The 23,357-nt window shown below is 39.8% G+C and overlaps 1 protein-coding gene across 8 annotated transcripts in view; it reads left to right on the top strand.

Annotated features, from left to right (window-relative positions):
• The first annotated feature begins 5,397 nt into the window (after positions 1–5,397).
• Positions 5,398–23,357, top strand: part of LOC129865261 (lysine-specific demethylase 5A-like) — a 53,394-nt gene continuing 35,434 nt past the window's right edge. For 3 of the 8 annotated variants that reach the window (XM_055937892.1, XM_055937893.1, XM_055937897.1), the window contains exons 1-5: positions 5,399–7,024; positions 8,163–8,240; positions 9,867–9,989; positions 10,242–10,412; positions 22,653–22,814. In XM_055937892.1, coding sequence (XP_055793867.1) covers positions 6,878–7,024; positions 8,163–8,240; positions 9,867–9,989; positions 10,242–10,412; positions 22,653–22,814 — 681 coding nt within the window. In that variant the 5' untranslated portion in view covers positions 5,399–6,877. Of the gene's footprint in view, positions 7,025–8,162; positions 8,241–9,866; positions 9,990–10,241; positions 10,413–22,652; positions 22,827–23,357 lie in introns of all 8 variants that reach the window. The other 5 variants (XM_055937890.1, XM_055937891.1, XM_055937895.1 and 2 more) reach the window with 3 other exon arrangements.

Consider the following 23,357-nt stretch of genomic DNA (forward strand, 5'->3'; position numbering starts at 1 on the left):
ATAATATTAGTATATTTGGATAGAAAACACTCTGAACTTTCTAAAACTGTTTGAATTATGTCTGTGAGTATAACAGAACTCATATGGCAGGCAAAAACCAGAGAAAAAAATCCAACCAGGAAGTGGGAAATCTGAGGTTGGTCGATTTTCAACTCAGCCCCTATTGAAGATACAGTGGGATTTTGGTCATGTTGCACTTCCGAAGGCCTCCACTAGATGTCAACCATCTTTAGAAACTTGTTTGAGGCTTCTACTGTGAAGGAGGGGGGCTGAATGAGAGGGGATTGAGTCAGAGGTCTGGCAGAGTGCCAAGAGCTGGTCACGCGCTTTCACATGAGGTAGCTCCCGTTCCATTTGCTTTTTCTGAAGAAAAAGGAATTCTCCAGTTGGAACATTATTGAAGATTTATGTTAAAAACATCCTAAAGATTGATTCAATGCATCGTTTGACATGTTTCTACGGACTGTAACGGAACTTTTTGACAATTCGTCTGCAACTAGTGAACGCGCTTCGTGAGTTTTTATTTTGTTTACCAAACGTGCTAACAAAAGTAGCTATTTGGACATAAATGATGGACATTATCGAACAAATCAATTTTTTTTTGTGGAACTGGGATTCCTGGGAGTGCATTCTGATGAAGATCATCAAAGGTAAGTGAATATTTATAATGTTACTTCTGACTTGTTGACTGCACAATATGGCGGATATCTTTTTGTCTTGATTGGGCTCTGAGCGCCGACCTCAGATTATTACATGGTTTGCTTTTTCCGTAAAGCTTTTTTGAAATCTGACACAGCAGTTGCATTAACTTCTCTGCGCTACGAATCCCGTTAGCGGGATCACTTTCCTAAACAACTGCTAGAATTGCAGCGCGCCAAATGCAAAAATATTACAAAAAATATTTAGAATCATGCAATCACAAGTGGAATATACCAAAACACATCTTAGCTTGTTGTTAATCCAGCTATCGTGTCTGATTTTGAAAATATACTTTACAGCGAAAGAAATCCAAGCTTTTGTGAGTGTAGCAATCAATGCTACAACAGCTAGCCTCAAATTAGCATGGTCACGAAATTCAGAAAAGCAATTAAATGAATCGCTTACCTTAGATAATCTTCGGATGTTTGCACTCACAAGACTCCCAGTTACACAATAAATGTTTTTTTTGTTCGATAAATATTACTTTTATAACAAAAAAACGCCATTTGGGTTGCCCGTTATGTTGAGAAAACTACAGCCTCGTTCCGGTCCTGAAAGGAAGAAGAAAATTCCCAAACGTATCAGATTAAAAAATATTACTAAAAATATTTATAATCATGCAATCACAAGTGAAATATACCAAAACACAGCTTAGCTTGTTGTTAATCCACCTATCGTTGTAATGCTCAAAGAGTGAATGGGTGTGGAGTCAGGCGCAGAGAGCAGAGGATACGGGGAAAAACACGCTTTAATGTCCATCCACTAAAGGTACAAAAGGTAACGCCGAACATAGGCGTAATACACTCCACCTAAGTACACTCTGGAAAAAAACAGACAGCGGAAAACCCAATAAATAAAGAACACCTCTCACAAATACAGAAATAAGCCCGCACAAACACAAGCGGGCTAATCGAACTTAAATACCAACCACCCCAAAACCCCAACAAGGAACAGGTGAAAACAATTAGACAAAACCAAACGAAAAGGGATCGGGGGCAGCTAGTAGACCGGTGACAACGACCGCCGAGCGCCACCCGAACGGGAAGGGGAGCCACCTTCGATGATATTAATTTGTTTTTTATAATCAATCCTCAGGTTTTTTTTAACAAACATAATCGATAATATTTAAACCGGACCATAACCTATTCATTAAGAGACAAAAGGAAAATGGAGCAGGAACTATTTGGAGGACACCTGGCTACTTTTGAAAAATCACGCTCATTTTTCAAAATAAAAGCCTGAAACTATGTCTAAAGCCTGGTCACAGCCTGAGGAAGCCATTGGAAAAGGAATCTGGTTGATACCTCTTTAAATGGAAGAAAGATGGTCCAGGAAACACAGATTTTTTTTTTAAATATCACTTCCGGGTTAGATTTTCTCAGGTTTTCGTCTGCAGAATACGTTTTGTTATACTCACAGACAATATTTTGACAGTTTTGGAAACTTTGGAGTGTTTTCTATCCTAATCTGTAAATGATATGCATATTCTACGATCTGTCTGTCTGTTTACCTTGGGAACGTTATTTTAAGAAAAAAAAGAAATTCTGACCCCTAGCGCTAAGATTAAGGAGAAGTGGATCTAAAATTCCATGCATAACACTTTTTTCTTTGATCAACGTTTATTATGAGTATTTCTGGAAATTGATGTGGCTCTCTGCAAAATCACAGGATGTTTTTGGAACTACTGAACATAACGCGCCAATGTATACTGAGATTTTTTTATATAAATATGAACTTTAGTGAACAAAACATACATGTATTGTGTAACATGAAGTCATATGAGTGTCATCTGATGAAAATCATCAAAGGTTAGTGATTAATTTTATCTCTATTTCTGCTTTTTGTGACTCCTGTCTTTGGCTGGAAAAATGGCTGTGTTTTTCTATGATTTGGCGGTGACCTAACATAATCGTTTGTAGTGCTTTCGCTGTAAAGCCTTTTTGAAATCGGACACCTTGGTGGGATTAACAACAAGATTACGTTTATTAAAATGGTATAAGATGTTTGAGGAATTTAATTATGAGATTTCTGTTGTTTGAATTTGGCGCCCTGCACTTTCACTGGCTCTTGTCATATCGCAGCCATAAGAAGTTTTAATTTATCCTCTGGAGCAGAGGTAACTCTGGGTCTTCCATTCCTGTGGCGGTCCACATGAGAGCCAGTTTCATCATAGCGCTTGATATTTTTTGCACAAAATTCTTGAAATGTTCTGGATTGATTGAACTTCATGTCTTAAAGTAATGATGGACTGTCATTTCTCTTTGCTTATTTGAGCTGTTCTTGTCATAATATGGACTTGGTCTTTTACCACCCTCTACCTTGTCACAACACAACAGATTGGCTCAAATGCATTAAGAAAGAAATTCCACAAACATACTTTTAACAAGGAACACCTGTTAATTGAAATGCATTCCAGGTGACTACCTCATATAGCTGGTTGAGAGAATATCAAGAGTGTTCAAAGCTGTCATCAAGGCAAAGGGTGGCTATTTGAAGAATCTCAAATACATTTTGATATGTTGAACACTTTTTTTGGTTGCTACATGATTCCATATGTGTTATTTCATAGTTGTGATGTCTTCACTATTATTCCACAATGTAGAAAATAGTCAAAATAAAGAAAAACCTTTGAATGAGTAGGTGTGCCCAAACTTTTGACTGGTACTGTTTGTTGTGAAATTGTTACATTACTTGTTAGATATTACTGTACTGTCGGAGTTAGAAACACAAGCATTTAGCTAAACCCGCAATAACATTTGCATACATCATGTGTATGTGACCAATAAAAATGTATTTGATTTGAATTATATCTTTCCTGTTTTTTCTTGTTTTGTTGTTAATTGTTTAAGGTTGTTAGTTTAACAACTGTTTGTATTTTGATATTGTATAATGCAACTGAATTGAAAACTATCAGGGGGGTGGATGGATAATATTAATATGAATTTGCATCGGGATACTTCTGGGGCGATTCTAATCTGGTGAAACACCTGCAGTATTGTTATGTTACGGTCCAAACACCTAAAAGACACACCCTCGTTCTATGCCCTTGGGGGAATCCTAAATCAGTTCGGGCAGTCCAAATTATTAGCAAAGAAAGTAAGTATGCAACGTAAGCCCCTCAGCACTCGTTTTTAGTCGAGTTTGCGAGTGTACAATTATGTTCACTCAGGGCCTGAAACTCCCCATATTTCAATTCACGAAGATTTTACATCCACTAAGAAAAGTCAGCCAAAACTTAAAAACAACATAAATGGAGCAGTCAACATACAAGTGTAAGTAAAAACGACTATAAAAAGGTTAGAACTTGTGCAACTAATGCACATGACGGCACAAACACGTCTAGTAAAAGTAATGTTTTGTTTGGTTAGCTTTAGGAAATTGTAGAAATAAAACATTTTCCTTCTTCAGAAGTTCCAGCTAGGCAGGCTAACATTAGTTAGCTAATTATTTTGCTAGCTATCATACAGTAGTCGTATATTAATAATGATATAGTTAATAATAAGTAGACATGCAATCATAATTGACTGTAACGCCTATAAAGCGCCCACAAACTGCCGCTGGCTGAAAATACAATAATCGCGGGCGTAACGAATTTCCGGGCAAGGGCGGTCCATTTAAAAATCATTCATACCTCCCTCGCCTTGCAAGTGTATACTCGTCAGACGTCATGAAACGTCATCAGAAGTGTCCACTTCATTTGAGTGCTGTGAGGGGATAGGGTGTGTTTTACGTGTTTTCACTGTATTTGTATGGGGTTACCTTTTCTATTATCTATACACACTAATGCTGTATATGTGCTTTCGGAGTTATCCGAAGTTAGTTCCGACTGGGAAGTTTCACTTGAACGACCCTACATCAAATATTTTTTTTAGCTAACCCTCATTGTTCTATATCTGCATACAGGTCGGAATTTGCCTACAAGTGTGAAACAACCATGATAATGTTGTGACGTTTTACTATAACCTTAACTTTTCAACCAAAATAACAAATCCGTTTTTGACAGCTACAATAGGTCTATGGGTAATGTAGATAGTTTGACCACATTGTCACTGTTAAGCAAACTAGCTAAATATTTATCAGCACCGTTGTTTGAAGAATTGTTCAGACCAAAAAGCACATGAATAAAACAAAGTCGTATTTTCAAAATCAAATAGGAATCTCCGACGAGCACAGGAACACAGCATAACCAAATGGAAAAGTGGTAATTGCGAGTTGTGAAGTCGTAAATGCAATTTAGATGCATTCCCACATGCTTTGAACTCGTTGAAACGCCGATTGGCAAATGGCCAACAAGCTGATCAACCGTAAACTAAAAGTACAGCTATCAATCATGCTTGTAAACAAAATATAGTGTTAAACATAATAGATTGCTTTTATAAATAATGTTTAATTGTTACAAACTGACAAAACATATTTTATAGAGATAAATTCCTTAGGTGATATCAGAGTTTATCATGGGGAGAATTCGGAGTTCATGCCGCGTTGCATACAACTGGGAACTCGGAAATCTCCGACATCAGTGTGTTCAATACAACTGGCAATTACGGAAAAATGTTTCGAGCAGGATAAATTGTTTTGAACAGTCATCCAACTCGGAATTCCAAGTCGGAAAAACTCTGGGATCATCCTAGACTTCTCCGACTTGGATATCACTGACGTCACGATTGCTCTCGTTTTTTCCCGAATACCACTGGTCATGAAAGCACCACGAGAGACGATGGATTTTTCCCCCACTTGGTTATGAACCTAGTATTCCTTACAGAACTACAACTAATTTACTATAAATGCTGATGTACATAACTGGAGGTATATGATTTTGTATAGAGGGAAATAGTAAATAAACCATGGTTCTAGTTTTCTTGAAGCGGATGTGGAGGCGGAAGTGGAGGATTTGTATATTATTGTTACATACATGGTAGTGATATGGTCGTTGCTAGTAAAAGAAAGGTGGGAAATATATAAATATATATATACATACACAATATTTGAAAGTTCATAGCGTCGAGCAACATAGGCATCTACTGAACAATTTTAGAGGAAATGTTTATCCTGAAAAATGTATATTCCAGAACTGTGCGAGCAAACTAAAGAAAGACACCATACGAAGTTATTCGCCAGCAACTAGCAAGCAGTCACAGCATAGGGTGGCTAGGCTAAATTAGCTAAGCTAGGAAGTATCTTCGTTTTTAATGACAACAGCAGCTAGAAAAGTACTCGAAGCAAGAGAACCGTGTGCATGAGAATGGTTTAAATTAGCTCGTCGTCTGGTTTATTGTGGAACAAATAACGTATGTTGCTGCAACGGGAATGTCGACCCTTCATCTCCACGGAACCCCCCGCCTGTTGTAGCGACGAGCTAACTAACGTTATCCTTCAATTGAATGGACGTCGCAGTGGACGTGGTTTGATCAACAATGTGCGCTAATTGCTAAGCTAACTGCTCAGGTTTCGATGTTGATGGTCACGAACTACTCTTCGGATGAAGAGGGTCGCACTCATTTAGCCTGGAAAACTACTGAAGAACGTATTTAGATTGGATGACCATTAAGGCGCAACTTTAAATGGATAAAATTGCGAAATCTGGATGAAATAATGCCCTTTCCTGGCATATGAAGATGTCACAACCAATGGATATTCAAAAGTGAAATCGCAAATAATGGGAAATGTTTATTGGGTTAATATGGAGCTTAGAATAATTATACATCACATTTTTTTGGGCCGTTTTTATTTTGTTGCGGGATCATATGTCCATATTTTAAAGGGGAGTGATGGCGCTTTTGACTGACGTCCTGAGCCCCAGGTAGTTCTCGTTCTTTCATTTAACGTTGCTGTACTGGAGGGGTGGACGCCGCCCGGCTTGGCCCAGCAATTTCCTTAAAATGGAATAGGACTGGAAATGTATTTTTGATCTTTTACATTTTTGTCTTTGAGACGTCAACTCAACAATATTGTCATGTCGCCCAGCTGTTGGCATATCAAGAAATTGTCTTCATTGAAATGATTTTTCTTGAAACTAAAACAATCATGAACATGAAGGAGAAGTTCCCGAAGCAACAATATGTGTGCTAATTGAAAGATAACCGAATCATGGACTGATGTCACTCACAGATGTCAACACAATACATTTTAAACACAAGTACTATTGTCTTTTAAAGAAAGTATAAGTTGTGATTTCATCATGTCTGATTTTGCTGAATTCGTACCCCCTCCCGAGTGCCCAGTTTTTGAACCGAGTTGGGAAGATTTTTCGGATCCACTAGGATTTATAAACAAGATTCGACCTATTGCAGAGAGAGCTGGCATCTGCAAAATTCGACCGCCCGAGGTAACCTCACTGTTTCTGCTTTTGGAATATAACACATTGCTTCCATTTTAAGATTTACTCCTGCATTGGTTTGTGCCCTTGTTGTCATCTATTTATGGTATTTTCGGCCTAGCCCACGCACATTTTTAGTCGAGTAGGTCAAAATGAGTAAAATTTCTTGTCTGTTTCTCAGTTTATTTGAACAATGATTTTGGATGTTTATATTTAGCCAAACAGTTCAAGTAAAGCCGTCATTTAAAACAGCGGCCTCTATTCCAGACTCCCGTCGGACTCTTTTTTTTGGTGTGTTTTCTGAACAGATTGCAACTGTTACTTTCGGGATATCAAGTAACGTCCCACGAATTAGATGTCTAGATACATTTTTTTGAACTATTAACAATTTGATATACCAATTCCTCGTTACTTTTCATTTGATGGCCGAGATTTCAAAGTCTTTGCTACATCATGACTACAATATGAGCAATATCCATGTATGTAGCTGTGAAGAGTAATATATATATATATATATATATATATATATATATATATATTTTTTATGTTTTGGGATAGGCCTACAGTATCAGGAAGTGAAATTAGTACCCAAATGCTCAACTTTTCATGTTTTATTATTTGGCCTTGTGCAAATCAAATGTATGTCTAATATTGGCCTTTTTCTCTCTTATTCCCATTTCCCACACAGAACATTTGGGTGATTAGGCTAACCCTCTTAATTTGGTCAATTTTGCACCCACACTTAAACTTGACAGTTGCTTCTGGGAGGTTTTGTTTTATTGCACTGTACTCCAGTATTATTTGTCGTTTGGGGATAAGTCTGTGCCCATTTTAAAGCAATTAGACTACAGGGACTTCAATTATTATTTAAGTCATATCCAGTATTCTGGTATTGTTGGGTGGTTTTAAACATTTTAGAAATATATATATTTTTTTACATCCAATTTCCTGGGCTGATGCTTTCCCAATCTGTATCCACACATCCCTATATTATTTATGTAAAAAGGGGATTTGAATAGTATTATGTAATGTATATTTTGACAAGTATTTTCTATTTTTGTTGCTTTTACTTACACATTACTTAGTTGTATGAAAATCTGAACCAAAGTTGTTCATTTGGTTTCCATTGTTCTCTTCTGTCTTTTAGGACTGGACACCTCCTTTTGCCTGCGACGTACGCAACTTCCGCTTCACTCCCAGAGTCCAGAGACTCAATGAATTGGAGGTAAGTATACTGTACGTAGTTACAACACTGAAGGCTATGTTGGAAATGCAGTTAGGTACCCTGTATGTAGTCGTTATAAGGTATAGGCCTAAATAGGCTGTCCGAGAGAATGAAAAACAGCTTCTATCTCAAGGCCATCAGACTGTTAAACAGCCACCACTAACATTTAGCGGCCGCTGCCAACATACTGACTCAACTCCAGCCACTTTAATAATGGGAATTGATGGAAATTATGTAAACATGTACCACTAGCCACTTTAAACAATGTGTAACGTCCTGACCAGAGTTCTTATGTGTTTTGCTTGTTTAGTGTTGGTCAGGACGTGAGCTGGGTGGGAATTCTATGTTGTGTGTCTAGTTCGTCTGTTTCTGTGTTCAGCCTAATATGGTTCTCAATCAGAGACAGCTGTCAATCGTTGTCCCTGATTGAGAATCATATATAGGTGGCTTGTTTTGTGTTGGGGATTGTGGGTGGTTGTTTCCTGTCTTTGTGTTTTGTCTGCACCAGCTGTGACGGTTAGTTTGTTTTGTCATTTTGTATAGTGTCTTGTTTTGTGTTAATTAAATCATGGAAAATTACCACGGTGCACATTGGTCCTCAGATCCTTCTCGCCTCTCCTCGTCTGAGGAGGAGGACGTCTTAGACTGCCGTTACACAATGCCACTTAATATAATGTTTACATACCCTACATTACTCATCTCATATGTATATGTATATACTGTACTATACTGTACTGTATATCATCTACTACATCTTGCCATCTTTATGTAATACATGTATCACTAGCCACTTTAAACTATGCCACTTTATGTTTACATACCCTACATTACTCATCTCATATGTATATACTGTACTCTATACCATCTACTGTATCTTGCCTATGCCGTTCTGTACCATCACTCATTCATATATCTTAGTGTACATATTCTTTATCCCTTTACACGTGTGTGTATAAGGTAGTAGTTGTGGAATTGTTAGGTTAGATTACTTGTTGGTTATTACTGCATTGTCGGAACTAGAAGCACAAGCATTTCGCTACACTCGCATTAACATCTGCTAACCATGTGTATGTGACAAATAAAATTTGATTTGATTGTAAATAAGAATTTGTTCTTAACTGACTTGCCTAGTTAAATAAAAATAAATAAAAATAGTTATTGCCTAAGTTAGTAGTCAAATAAGCTAGTTATTTGAATGAGTTATTTGAATGAGTCATTCACTGATGTATGTATGTTATTTTATTATGTTTTGGTAGTCTATGGATAAACATGTTAGGTAACCTATATGATGGTGTGGCTTGACAGTGCAGTCCTTATGTGCATTGACTGCAGCTGCCGTCACATTTTGGGGGCAGCACTCTTGAATACAATGACTGAGTTAACAGCACTGGCCTGAATGGGTGGTAGGTCTACTTTAGGAAGGGTTTTTAGGGTCAGAAAAGTTGTAACTTAGCCTACATTAAGAGTTTAACGGATATCAGTCACTGGCTTTTTTAGGCTGTCTTTACTTTGATTTCTCCAAGGCACCTCTTTATATTCCTGTTTAGAGTTGAGCATGCCAGATTTTTCACTTGAATTGACTTTCATGTGTTTGTACCGTTCCCTCACCTCTCCCATTGCTTTCAGGCCCTCACTCGAGTCAAGCTCAACTTCCTGGATCAGATTGCCAAGTTCTGGGAGCTGCAGGGGTCCAGGCTGCGCTTCCCTCATGTGGAGAGGAAGATCCTCGATCTGTACCAGCTCAGCAAGGTAAGACCGGAGTCAGACCATTCACCTGAACAGTATACTGTTTTTAGAAACATGCAGTGTGGTGTGTTTGTATAAGTATGCTATGATTTATTTATATCTTAGGCGTAAGTAGCGTTTGTTTTGGATTTTGTTTTAGGACAGCAGAGGTGCTAAGTGCTGGTGTACATTTGAATGTCTCCTTAGTATTTTGAAAATATGCTTTTTGTGTGCGAGTCAACCATAACCATCTCACTAAAAAACATTGTATTTCAGATTGTCTCCTCCGAGGGAGGCTTTGAGACAGTGTGTAAGGAGAAGAGATGGTCCAAGGTGGGCAGCAGGATGGGTTTCCCCCCAGGGAAAGGTATGGGCTCTCTGCTGCGGTCCCACTTCGAGAGGATCCTCTACCCCTATGAGCTCTTCCAGTCTGGAGCCACGCTCACTGTAAGTGCTATTGGTTGACACATGCACACAAGAACATGTAGGCTCTGGAGTGAGAAAGGTTTTTGTGATGTCAATAGAGGTAGTACATTGCATCAGCCCTCTATTGGCAAATGTTAGGTGTGGATAATCATAGGTTTGTGCTATGTATTCACACTTCTACATTCTTACAACTCATGTCAATACCCTGTCATGTAGTACTTTCCTTTTGTGCTTTGCCATGCTACATTCACATTTGTAACAGTGTTCTGTACAGAGGAGACTGGTGGGAAGAGCTATAGGAGGACGGGCTCATTGTAATGGCTAGGACAGAATCAATCCAGCCATTACAATGAGCCCATCCTCCTATAGCTCCTCTCACCAGCCTCTTCTGATTCTGTATCACAACATGTAAGGGATAATTAATGAGGGGCTATGCGTTCTATGGAAAATAATGAACTACGTGGAAGTTGTGTTCCACAACGTGCTAGTGGAATGGAACTAACCTTCCACGGAGTTGCATGGTTATAATTGAACACCTTTACTGCTTTAATAGCTAGCACATTTACTAGATAGCTACAGTAGTTGCCTTGGTAACCAAACAGACTTGCTAGTTTACCTAACCAAACCATCTGTCCTAGCTTGCTATTATGAAAATATGTTTTTAGTTAGAATTTTGCTTTCAAATTTAGCTCAAACACAGAACATGTAAGAATGAACTATAGCCATTGAATGCTACCGTGCAGATATACCGTGCGTTATAGGGAATTATACAACGGGTGGGTCTAATGCTGATTGATTAAATGCTCGTTCCAGCCGGTGTCTATTCCACAAGTTACCACCGGTTACCATTCATTTCTTTTAGACTAACATTTATTTTTCAACAGCAGAGATTAGTATAAACCTTGCTGTCTGTCTCCGACATTTGCAACATTGTTTCAATATTCAAATTCGATCTCCAGCTGTCTATAGTAATTAACTTGTAGGAGTCAAGACGAGACGGACAGGCAGGTAGCATTTCTTAGTCAGTCGACATCTTGAATCAGCTGGGATAAATTTTGTGGATATATACAAAGAAATGCCAATAGGTAAAACGAAGTGCCGCTACTTTGCAGTCTTTACAGTGTAAGAATATTCAATGATAAATACACAATGCAGAGGACTAAATGACGACTATGTTCAACACATTACCCATAGGCCTATTGTAGTTGTGGGAGAAATTTCAGAACAGGATTCAAAGCTATATGTGGTAAGTTCTCATTGGTCCGAATTGTCTATACATTGAGCCTGAAAATAGATATTTGGCTATTTGCCCAATTTTACTGCAAGGATTTCTAATTGGTCAACCACAGGCTAGGTTTGGGTTTTAAACTACATCCTGTCTCTTTGTTCAGTTGAGAAAACACTGAGGACAGGGAAGAATGAACTTCTACCATCTACTTTCCAGCATAACAACTATGATTTGTTCTCTTTGAATAAATATATTTTTCTCCCCCTGATTTGCTCTGGGGTCTGTTATTGAAGAATAACACCAACTGCTAACAGCCTCAGTGTATGAAGTGATTGTGTTAGCTATGTTTTTGGCTAGCTCCTAGACAGTGTCCTGACGGGAGAGCAATTTTTTTTGCCTGGCAAAATCGCGCCTCATTAGCTCATTGTTATGGATGTATCCAAATAAATGTCACCAGAAAACAGCTTATGCAAATGTAGCTACTGTTGTTTTTGACGTGACTAAGTTAGCCTAGTTGGTTAGCTACCAAACAAGGGATAAGAACGTTGCCACCCAGTATGGTGTCGTGACGTGACTATCTTTAATGTGATGACGGTTATTTTATCAAATCAAGTAACTATGTTTAATTATTACGTGATTAAATTAATCATGTAACAATTAACTCATTAGCAATCTTCGGGCCCCACAGAAAGTTTGTTTAACTTGTTATGGGTAGGGGGCAGCATTTTCACGTTTGGATGAAAAGCGTGCTCAGAGTAAACTGCCTGCTACTCAGTCCCAGTTGCTAATATATGCATATTATTATTAGTTTTGGATAGAAAACACTCTGAAGTTTCTAAAACTGTTTGAATGATGTCTGTGAGTATAACAGAACTCATATGGCAGGCAAAAACCTGAGCAAAATCCAACCAGGAAGTGGGAAATCTGAGGTTTGTAGGTATTCAACTCATTCCCAATTGAAGATAGTGGGATATGGGTCATGTTGCACTTCCTAAGGCTTCCACTAGATGTCAACAGTCTTTAGAACCTTGTCTGATGCTTCTACTGTGAAGTGGGGCCGAATGAGAGGGGAATGAGTCAGAGGTCTGGCAGAATACTTTGAGCTCGTGACGCTCATCCACGTGAGAGCGATCTCTGTTCCATAGCTTTTCTACAGACAAAGGAATTCTCCGGTTGGAACATTATTGAAGATTTATGTTAAAAACATCCTAAAGATTGATTTTATACTTCATTTGACATGTTTCTACGGACTGTAATATGACTTTTCGTCTGAACTTTTGCCTGGACCTGCCCGTGTGTCGTGAGTTTAGATTGTGTACTGAACAGGTGAACAACAAGGAGGAATTCTGACATAAATTATGGACTTTATGGAACAAATCAAACATTTATTGTGGAACTGGGATTCCTGGGAGGGCATTCTGATGAATATCATCAAAGGTAAGTGAATATTTATAATGCTATTTCTGACTTCTGTTGACTCCAACATGGCGGATATCTTCTTGGGTTGTGTTGGTCTCTGAGCGCCGTACTCAGATTATTGCATGGTTAGCTTTTTCCGTAAAAAAAATAAAAATCTGACGCAGCGGTTGCATTAAGGAGAAGTATATCTTTAAATCTGTGAATAACACTTGTATCTTTTATTAATGTTTATTATGAGTATTTCTGTGATTGGATGTGGCTCTGTGCAAATTCACTGGATGTTTTGGAGGCAAAGCCAAATGTAAACTGAGGTATTTGGATATAAATATGAACTTCATCGAACAAAACATACATGTATTGAGTAACATGTTGTCCCGGGAGTGTCATCTGATGAAGAATATCAAAGGTTAGTGATGAATTTTATCAATATTTCTGCTTTTTGTGACTCCTCTCTTTGGTTGGAAAATCGCTGTATGCTTTCTGTGACTAGTTGCTGACCTAACATAATGATATGTTCTGCTTTCGCCGAAAAGCTTTTTTGAAATCGGACACGGTGGTTGGATTAATGAGAATTGTATCTTTAAAATGGTGTCTAATACTTGTATGTTTGAGAAAATTGAATTATGAGATTTCTGTTGATTGAATTTGGCGCCCTGCAATTTCATTGGCTGTTGGCGAGGGTTTCCGCTAGCGGAACCTCAGTCCTAGACATGTTAATGAGTTAACGTTTCTCGAATATCTCAAGAATATATTGTTATCCATGAATTATTATTACCTCATCAGTCTCATTCTGAATGTTGTTGACTTCAAATCTGCACGAACCCTAGTCTAAATGTGATTCAGCGATACACAAATTGGCTTATTTATTTACTAATTTAATCACACAGAATTGCATATAATATATCGTGTGTGTGTGTGTGTGTTTATGTTGATTACTCACATAATGCAATGAATAGTCCCTAGTGGACTAACCCGATATGACAGCTTGTTACACAATGAAAGGGATGGGGAAAGAAAGCGCGGGAGAGACGGAGGGAACCCATTATACATACATGTGGAAAATATGCTCATTGTAATTATGGATATTTAGCACCCTAACAACCACTCATTTGAAAATAATTGCAATTTATGTCTTTGTCGTCTCTCTCTCTTGAAAGTGCCCTGTCCCATCTATTGGGAGTCGTTCGACATCAAAGGTACACAATGGTTGTCTGCTGAGATCTTCCTTGTGTCTTTGGTAAAAGTTCTAGACTCCTTTACATTATCCAGCTGCAGACTGAGAATGTTTGGTATAGTCTTCATCTTTCTTCACTTGTCGAGTTTCAGAGGGTCTGACCATTTTCTGGTCTGGTAGAGTAACCATTCTTGACGTCCGGCTCAACACCGTCTGCCTGCTTGGTCTATATTTAAATTGCAACCATTTGAACGTGTAGCCACCACTCCACGATTTCTGGTCTCAATGCTTAATTATTCAGGGACCACTTTCCACACCGGCAGCAACCCGGCATGTTAATTCTTTAGGAGTCCTTTATAAGCACTCTGGCAAAAGGGGCGTTCCATCCTTTTGGCGTAATATCTGTACTCACGTGGGCATGGTTACTGACTGGAAAAACTTTATTTGAAAAACAATTATCTCATTTCGAAAGCTGAAATCACATTTCGTCTTCTCACAAATTGTTTCATATTTAATCATATAAGTTATACAACATTTAGATTTAACTCTGACAAACATTGTGGAAGCTCTTAAAGTTACAATGTTTCCATTTATAACATCTTTAATCTCACAAAACAAATTATCTAACGTGGTTGTTCTTTTAACCTTTCTAGTGTAGGTGGGATGGTAGTGTCTCACCTGGCCAACATCCAGTGCAATTGCAGCACGCGAAATTCCAAAATTCAAATATTTAACTTCTCTAGGATAGGGGGCAGCATTTTCACGTTTGGATGAAAAGGAAAACCAAATTCAACTGCCAGCTACTCATCCCCAGAAGATAAGATATGCATATTGTTAGTAGATTCGGATAAACTCTTAAGTTTCTAAAACTGTTTGAATCATGCCTGTGAGTATAACAGAACTTATTTAGCAGGCGAAACCCCGAGGACAAACCATTCAGATTTAATTTGAGGTCACTCTCTTTTCAATACATTTTCATTTGGAATACAGATTTCTAATTGATTTTCTTGCAGTTCCTATCGCTTCCACTGGATGTCAACAGTCTTCAGAAATTAGTTGAGGGTTTTTCCTTTGTGTAATGAAGAAGTACGGCCATTTTGAATCAGGGTCACTTGTTGTGTACTGTTTGTTAGAGGCGCATGACCAGGAAGCTAGCTACAGCTTATTTTAATCCTGTATTGAACACAGATCATCCCGTCTTCAATTTCATCGAATATTTACGTATAAAAATACCTAAAGTTGTATTGCAAAAGTAGTTTGATATGTTTTGGCAAAGTTTACAGGTAACTTTTGAGAGATTTTGTAGTCACGTTTCACAAGTTGGAACCGGTGTTTTCCTGGATCAAACGCGCCAAATAAATGGACATTTTGGATATACACTGCTCAAAAAAATAAATGGAATACTAAAATAACACATCCTAGATCTGAATGAATGAAATATTCTTATTAAATACTTTTTTCTTTACATAGTTGAATGTGCTGACAACAAAATCTCACAAAAATTATCAATGGAAATCAATGGAAATCAAATTTATCAACCCATGGAGATCTGGTTTTGGAGTCACACTCAAAATTAAAGTGGAAAACCACACTACAGGCTGCTCCAACTTTGATGTAATGTCCTTAAAACAAGTCAAAATGAGGCTCAGTAGTGTGTGTGGCCTCCACGTGCCTGTCTGACCTCCTACAACGCCGGGCATGCTCCTGATGAGGTGGTGGATGGTCTCCTGAGGCATCTCCACCTGGACTAAAGCATCCGCCAACTCCTGGACAGTCTGTGGTGCAACGTGGCGTTGGTGGATGGAGCGAGGCATGATGTGCTCAATTGGATTCGGGTCTGGGGAACGGTCCAGTCCATAGCATCAATGCCTTCCTCTTGCAGGAACTGCTGACACTCCAGCCACATGAGGTCTAGCATTGTCTTGCATTAGGAGGAACCCAGGGCCAACCGCACCAGCATATGGTCTCACAAGGGGTCTGAGGATCTCATCTCGGTACCTAATGGCAGTCAGGCTACCTCTGGCGAGCACATGGAGGGCTGTGCGGCCCCCCCAAAGAAATGCTACCCCACACCATGACTGACCCACCACCAAACCGGTCATGCTGGAGGATGTTGCAGGCAGCAGAACGTTCTCCACGGCGTCTCCAGACTCTGTCACGTGCTCAGTGTGAACCTGCTTTAATCTGTGACGAGCACAGGGCGCCAGTGGCGAATTTGCCAATTCTCTGGCAAATGCCAAACGTCCTGCACGGTGTTGGGCTGTAAGCACAACCCCCACCTGTGGATGTCGTGCCCTCATACCACCCTCATGGAGTCTGTTTCTGACCGTTTGAGCAGACACATGCACATTTGTGGCCTGCTGGAGGTCATTTTGCAGGGGATCTGGCAGTGCTCCTCCTGCTCAAAGGCGGAGGTAGCGGTCCTGCTGCTGGGTTGTTGCCCTCCTACGGCCTCCTCCACGTCTCCTGATGTACTGGCCTGTCTCCTGGTAGTGCCTCCATGCTCTGGACACTACGCTGACAGACAGCAAACCTTCTTGCCACAGCTTGCATTGATGTGCCATCCTGGATGAGCTGCACTACCTGAGCCACTTGTGTGACTCCGTCTCATGCTACCACTAGAGTGAAAGCACCGCCAGCATTCAAAAGTGACCAAAACATCAGCCAGGAAGCATAGGAACTGAGAAGTGGTCTGTGGTCACCACCTGCAGAACCAGTCCTTTTTTGGGGGTGTCTTGCTAATTGCCTTTAAATTCCACCTGTTGTCTATTCCATTTGCACAACAGCATGAGAAATTTATTTTCAATCAGTGTTGCTTCCTAAGTGGACAGTTTGATTTCACAGAAGTGTGATTAACTTGGAGTTACATTGTGTTGTTTAAGTGTTCCCTTTTATTTTTTTGAGCAGTGTATATCGACGGAATTAATCGAACAAAAGGACCATTTGTGATGTTTATGGGACATATTGGAGTGCCAACAACAGAAGCTCGTCAAAGGTAAGGCATGAATTATATTTTTATTTCTGGGTTTTGTGTCGCGCCTTCATGGTTGAAATATGCTTCTCTCTCTTTGTTTACAATGGTGCTATCATCAGATAATAGCATCGCTTGCTTTTGCCGAAAAGCCTATTTGAAATCTGACAGTTTGGCTGGATTCACAACCAGTGTAGCTTTAATGAAAGTTTGATTTTTATAGTAATTTATTTGAATATGGCGCTCTGCATTTTCTCTGGCTTTTGGCCAAGTGAGACAGTAGCGTCCCGCCTAAACTCAGATTTTTGGATATAAATGTGAACTTTACCGAACAAAACATACATGTATTGTGTAACATGAAGTCCTATGAGTGTCATATGATGAAAATCATCAAAGGTTAGTGATTAATTTTATCTCTATTTCTGCTTTTTGTTACTCCTCTCGTTGGCTGGAAAAATGGCTGTTTTTCTGTGGCTATGAACTGACCTAACATAATCGTTTGGTGTGCTTTCACTGTAAATCCTTTTTGAAATCAGACATGTTGGCTGGATTCACAACAAGTGTAGCTTTAATTTGGTATCTTTCATGTGTGATTTAATGAAAGTTTGATTTTTATGGTAATATATTTGAATTTGGCGCTCTGCGTTTTTGCTGGCTTTTGGCCAGGTGGGACGTTAGCGTCCCAAATATCCCAGAGAAGTTAACATTCTTGAACATAATAAAGGTTAACCTCTACCTAGCACCTACCCCGGGTCCGGGAGCACCCCCCACCCCCCCCCACACTGATTAGCATCGCTAGCATAGCGTCACAATTAAATAGTAGCATCTAAATATCATTAAATCACAAGTCCAAGACACCTAATGAAAGATACAGATCCTGTGAATAAAGCCACCATTTCAGATTTTTTAAATGTTTTACAGGAAAGACACAATATGTAAATCTATTAGCTAAACACGTTAGCAAAAATCACAATTTTTCTTGTCTACCATTTTCTCTCAACACCAGTAGCTATCACCAATTCGGCTAAACTAAGATATTGATAGCCACTAACCAAGAAAAAACCTCCTCAGATGACAGTCTGATAACATATTTATGGTATAGGATAGGTTTTGTTAGAAAAATGTGCATATTTCAGGTAGATGTCATAGGTTACAATTGCACCCACTGTCACAAATGGACTAGAATAACTACATAGAGCAACGTGTTTACCTACTTACTAATCATCAAACATTTCGTAAAAATACACAGCATACACTAATCGAAAGACACAGATCCTGTGAATACAGATAATATTTCAGATTTTCTAAGTGTCTTACAGCGAAAACACAATAAATCGTTATATTAGCATACCACATATGCAAACGTTACCAGAGCATTGATTCTAGCCAAAGAGAGCGATAATGTAAACATCGCCAAAATATATTAATTTTTTCACCAACCTTCTCAGAATTCTTCAGATGACACTCCTGTAACATCACATTACAACATACATATACAGTTTGATCGAAAATGTGCATATTTAGCGGCACAAATCGTGCTTACACAATGGAAATACTGTCCAACTACTCAAGCAATCTGCCCGGCAGCATCATGATATTACAACTATTTTTATCGAAAACTATTCATAAACTTGACAAAAAAAATACAGCTTGGCCATGAAATGAAAGATGCATTAGTTATTAATGCAACCGCTAAGTTAGATTTTTAAAATTAACGTTACTAGACATACAGTGTGCGTTACAGACAGACTAGTGCCGCAATAACGGCGTCACTATTTACCGTTATTGAGTTTACATTTTTCCACATAAAAATGGAATAACATCATAAATAGCTCTTACTTTTCGACGATCTTCCATCGGAATCTTGGCCAAGTGGTACTTTTGTCCAAAAGAATCGTTGCTTGGTTGTAAAACGTTGCATTCAACTTCTGATATAGCAGCTAACAATTGCTAACATTAGCTAACGTGTCCAAATCCTCATTACGCAATACTGAGGAAATTCCGAAAAATAGCAATATACTCGCATAATCTGATATAACTCGGTTTCAAATAGAAACATCATAACGAAGCTAACACCTATATCAAATTAAATTACAGACTGATACATCTAAAGTTCATTACTAAGCGTTCGAAAATGGCTTCCCGGGGTCTCTCTCTGCGTAAAGTTCAACGTCGAAAAGATGGCGTACCTCACTCCTTGGTGTTTTATAACCTCTGAGAGCTACGCAGGAAGCCCATTCCACTTCTCATTGGTTACTGACATCCAGGGGAAGGCGGGTGCAGTTCGTGTCGTTCCATAGGATATACACACCCCTTTAAACTGAACTGAGATCAGAGCTTCGCTCTCAGACCTTCGCAAAACCTTTCATGGATTTCGCTGTAGAAAGTTCTGTTCCACTCAGAGACATAATTCAAACGGCTATAGAAACTAGATAGTGTTTTCTATCCAATAATAACAATAATATGCATATTGTACGATCAAGAATTGAGTAGGAAGCCGTTTCATCTGTAGAGACAATTATGCTAATTTGAAACAGCACCCCCTATAGTCGCAAGAAGTTAACTTCTTGTTAATCCAGCCGCCGTGTCAGATTTCAAAAAGGCTTTACGGTGAATGCAAACCATGCGATTATCTGAGGACAGCGCCTCGCATACAAACACATGAACATCATATTTCAACCAGGCAGGTGCGACACAAAAGTCAGAAATAGCGGTATAAAAAAGCCTTACCTTTTGATCTTCTTCTGTTGGCACTCCAAAATGTCCCAGAAACATCACAAATGGTCCTTTTTTTCGATAATGTCCTTTATGTCCATAAAAACTCAGTTTAGCTGGCGCACTTTTAAGTCAATAATCCACCCATTTTCCCTCCATCTAAATGCATACAAAATGAATCCCAAACATTAATAATAAACTTTTCCAAACAAGTCAAACAATGTTTATAATAAATCCTTAGGTATCCTAATACGCAAATAAACAATAAAATTTAAGACTGAGAAACGTTATTGTCTTTACCAGAGAAAAATACCAGAGGACGCGCTTTCTTCCACGCACTTGGAAACACTTCAGCCAAAATGGGAGCCACCGAGAAAAACTACAATTTCTTGGTCACTTTTCCAAAACCCAGCCTGAAACTCTTTCTAAAGACTTGACATCTAGTGGAAGCCCTAGGAACTGCAATCTGGGAGGACTTGGCCTTATAATTAAAGTAATAGCCATTGAAAAAAGTGGTAAGATGAATTTTCTTTTCGGGGGGGTGGTTTGTCCTCGGTTTTGCCTGCCATATCAGTTCTGTTATACTCACAGACATTACTTTAACAGTTTTAGAAACTTTAAAGTGTTTTCCATCCAAATCTACAAATTATGTGCATTTCTTAGCTTCCGGGCCTGAGTAACAGGCAGTTTACTTTCAGGCAGTTTACTTTGGGCACGCTTTTCATCCGGACGTCAAAATTCTGCCCCCTACCCCAGAGGTTAATTTTCCAACCAGAGGGGGGGGGGGAAGAAATTCTAGACCACCGTTACTCCACACACACATATGCTTACAAAGCTCTCCATTTGGCAATCTGACCATAATTCTATCCTCCTGCTTACAAGCAAAAACTAAAGCAGGAAGTACGAGTGACTCGGTCAATAAATATAAAAAGGTGGTCAGATGAAGCAGATGCTAAGCTACAGGACTGTTTTGCTAGCACAGACTGGAATGAGTTCCGGGATTCTTCCTGCAGGCATTGAGGAGTACACCACATCAGTCACTGGCTTTATCAATAAGTGCATTGAGGACGTCGTCCCCACCGTGACTGTACGTACCCCAACCAGAAGCCATGGATTACAGGCAACATCTGCACTGAGCTGCCGCTTTCAAGGAATAGGACTCTAACCCGGAAGCTTATAAGAAATCCTGCTATGCCCTCCGATGAACAGGCAAAGCGTCAATACAGGACTAAGATCAAATCGTACTACACCGGCTCCGACACTCGTCGGATGTGGCAGGGCTTGCAAACTGTTAGACTACAAAGGGAAGCACAGCCAAGAGCTGCCCAATGATATGAGCCTACCAGATTAGATAAATTACTTCTATGCTCGCTTTGAGGTAAGTTACACTGAAATTTGCATGAGAGAATCAGCTGTTCCGACGATTGTGTGATCTCACTCCATAGCCGATGTAAGACCTTTTATACAGGTCAACTTTCACAAGGCCGCAGGGCCAGACGGATTACCAAGACGTGTAGCTTGAGAATGCGCTCACCGACTGGCAAGTGTGTTCACTTACATTTTCATCCCTTCCCTGTCTGAGTCTAATACCAACATGTTTCAAGCAGACCACCATAGTCCCTGTGCCCAAGAACACAAAGGTAACCTGCCTAAATGAATACCAACCCGCATCACTCACATCTGTAGCCATGAAGTGCTTTGAAAGGCTGGTCATGGCTCACAACACCATTATCCCAGAAACCCTAGACCCACCCCAATTTGCATAATGCCCAAACAGATGCACAGATGATGCAATCTCTATTGCACTCCACACTGCCCTTTCACACCTGTACAAAAGGAACACCTATGTGAGAATTCTATTCATTGACTACATCTGTGCCCTCGAAGCTCATCACTAAGCTAAATACCCTTGGACTAAACACCTCCCTCTGCAACTGGACTTCCTGGAGGGCTGCCCCCAGGTGGGAAGGGTAGGAAACAACACATCCGTCACGCTGATCATCAACACGAGGGGGGGGGGGGCCCTCAGGGGTTTGTGCCCAGTCCCCTCCTGTACTCCCTGTTCACTCATGACTGTATGGCCAGGCATGACTCCAACACCATTAAGTTTGCCGATGACACAAGTGGTAGGCCTGATCACCAACAAACGACGACACCTTGTGGTGCCAGGACAGCAACCTCTCCCTCAACATGATAAAGACAAAGGACATGATTGTGGACAACAGGAAAAGGAGGACCGAGCAGCTTCAAGTTCCTTAGCATCCACATCACCAACAAACTAACATGGCCCAAGCACACCAATTCAGTCGTGAAGAGGGCACGACAAAACCTATTCCCCTTCAGGAGACTAAAAAGATTTGGCATGGGTCCTCAGATCCTCAAAAGGTTCTACAGCTGTACCATCGAGAACATCCTGACGGGTTTCATCACTGCATGGTATTGCAACTGCTTGTCCTCCGACCGCAAGGCACTACAGAGGGTGGTGCGAACGGCCCAGTACATCACTGGGGCCAAGCTTCCTGCCATCCAGGACCTATATACCCCATTCGGCGCATGTGACAAATACAATTTGATTTGAAATGTTACTACTCCCTGCTCTATTCAACCACTTTCCAAGAATCTATCAACCAACACCTTACATCTGCCACAGTAACACCTACCTTACCCACTTCAAAACAACGTGGTGGTAAGTAGGCCTTCCCCTTCCTCTTGCTGATTTTTAACTCTGCTCCCTACCCTCTCTCTCCCCCTCAGGGTATCCACCATCTGTACGAGGAGGGAGATGACGGAGAGGTGCAGGACGAGGGCATGGGGGAAGAGGAGGAGGAGGATGAAGAGAGGGACAGCCTGAGTGACGGGACTCAGAACAAGGACTGCCCGCTCACTGAGCGACGCTCCCGCCGCCTGAAGTCCGAGGTCGGTGATGAGGTGATCACTGGAGACTGTTTTTGTTTTTATATTTTATTTTATCAGTTTTCATTTTGATTTCACATTGTGATTTACAAAAAATTATCTGCATTTTTACCCTTTTTTTTTACCTTACTTGTTTGGACTTAATGCACTGGAAATGCAATTGATGGAGATAGATTCTCATTAGTAAGAGGGCCTTTGCAGCCTGTTTGCTGGCTCTGGATGCATTAGCTACATTCTCAATAGACAGAGAGCCTTAGCCTTGCGTGTACTGTGTCTGCCCATAACATCAACAGAGACCTTTCTTCTTGGCAAATCTGCTCATCTTCCTGTGGAGGTCATTTTTTTCATGGGGTCACATGGTTACTGTAATGACATTAGCTTTTCCTCTTGTGTAATTCAGAACAGACTATTTCTTATCACAAGTGCTGTAGAAAGTTAGGTTGGGGGTTGTACTTATATATGCTGCTAACTGTGGCGCATTTGACCAGCAGCATTTTAAAACTTCTTAGGGATGGTCCCCTTTTTATTCAAATTTTCACCTAAAAT

This window comes from Salvelinus fontinalis, chromosome 11 (genome assembly GCF_029448725.1).
Source record: "Salvelinus fontinalis isolate EN_2023a chromosome 11, ASM2944872v1, whole genome shotgun sequence".
NCBI lineage: Eukaryota > Metazoa > Chordata > Actinopteri > Salmoniformes > Salmonidae > Salvelinus > Salvelinus fontinalis.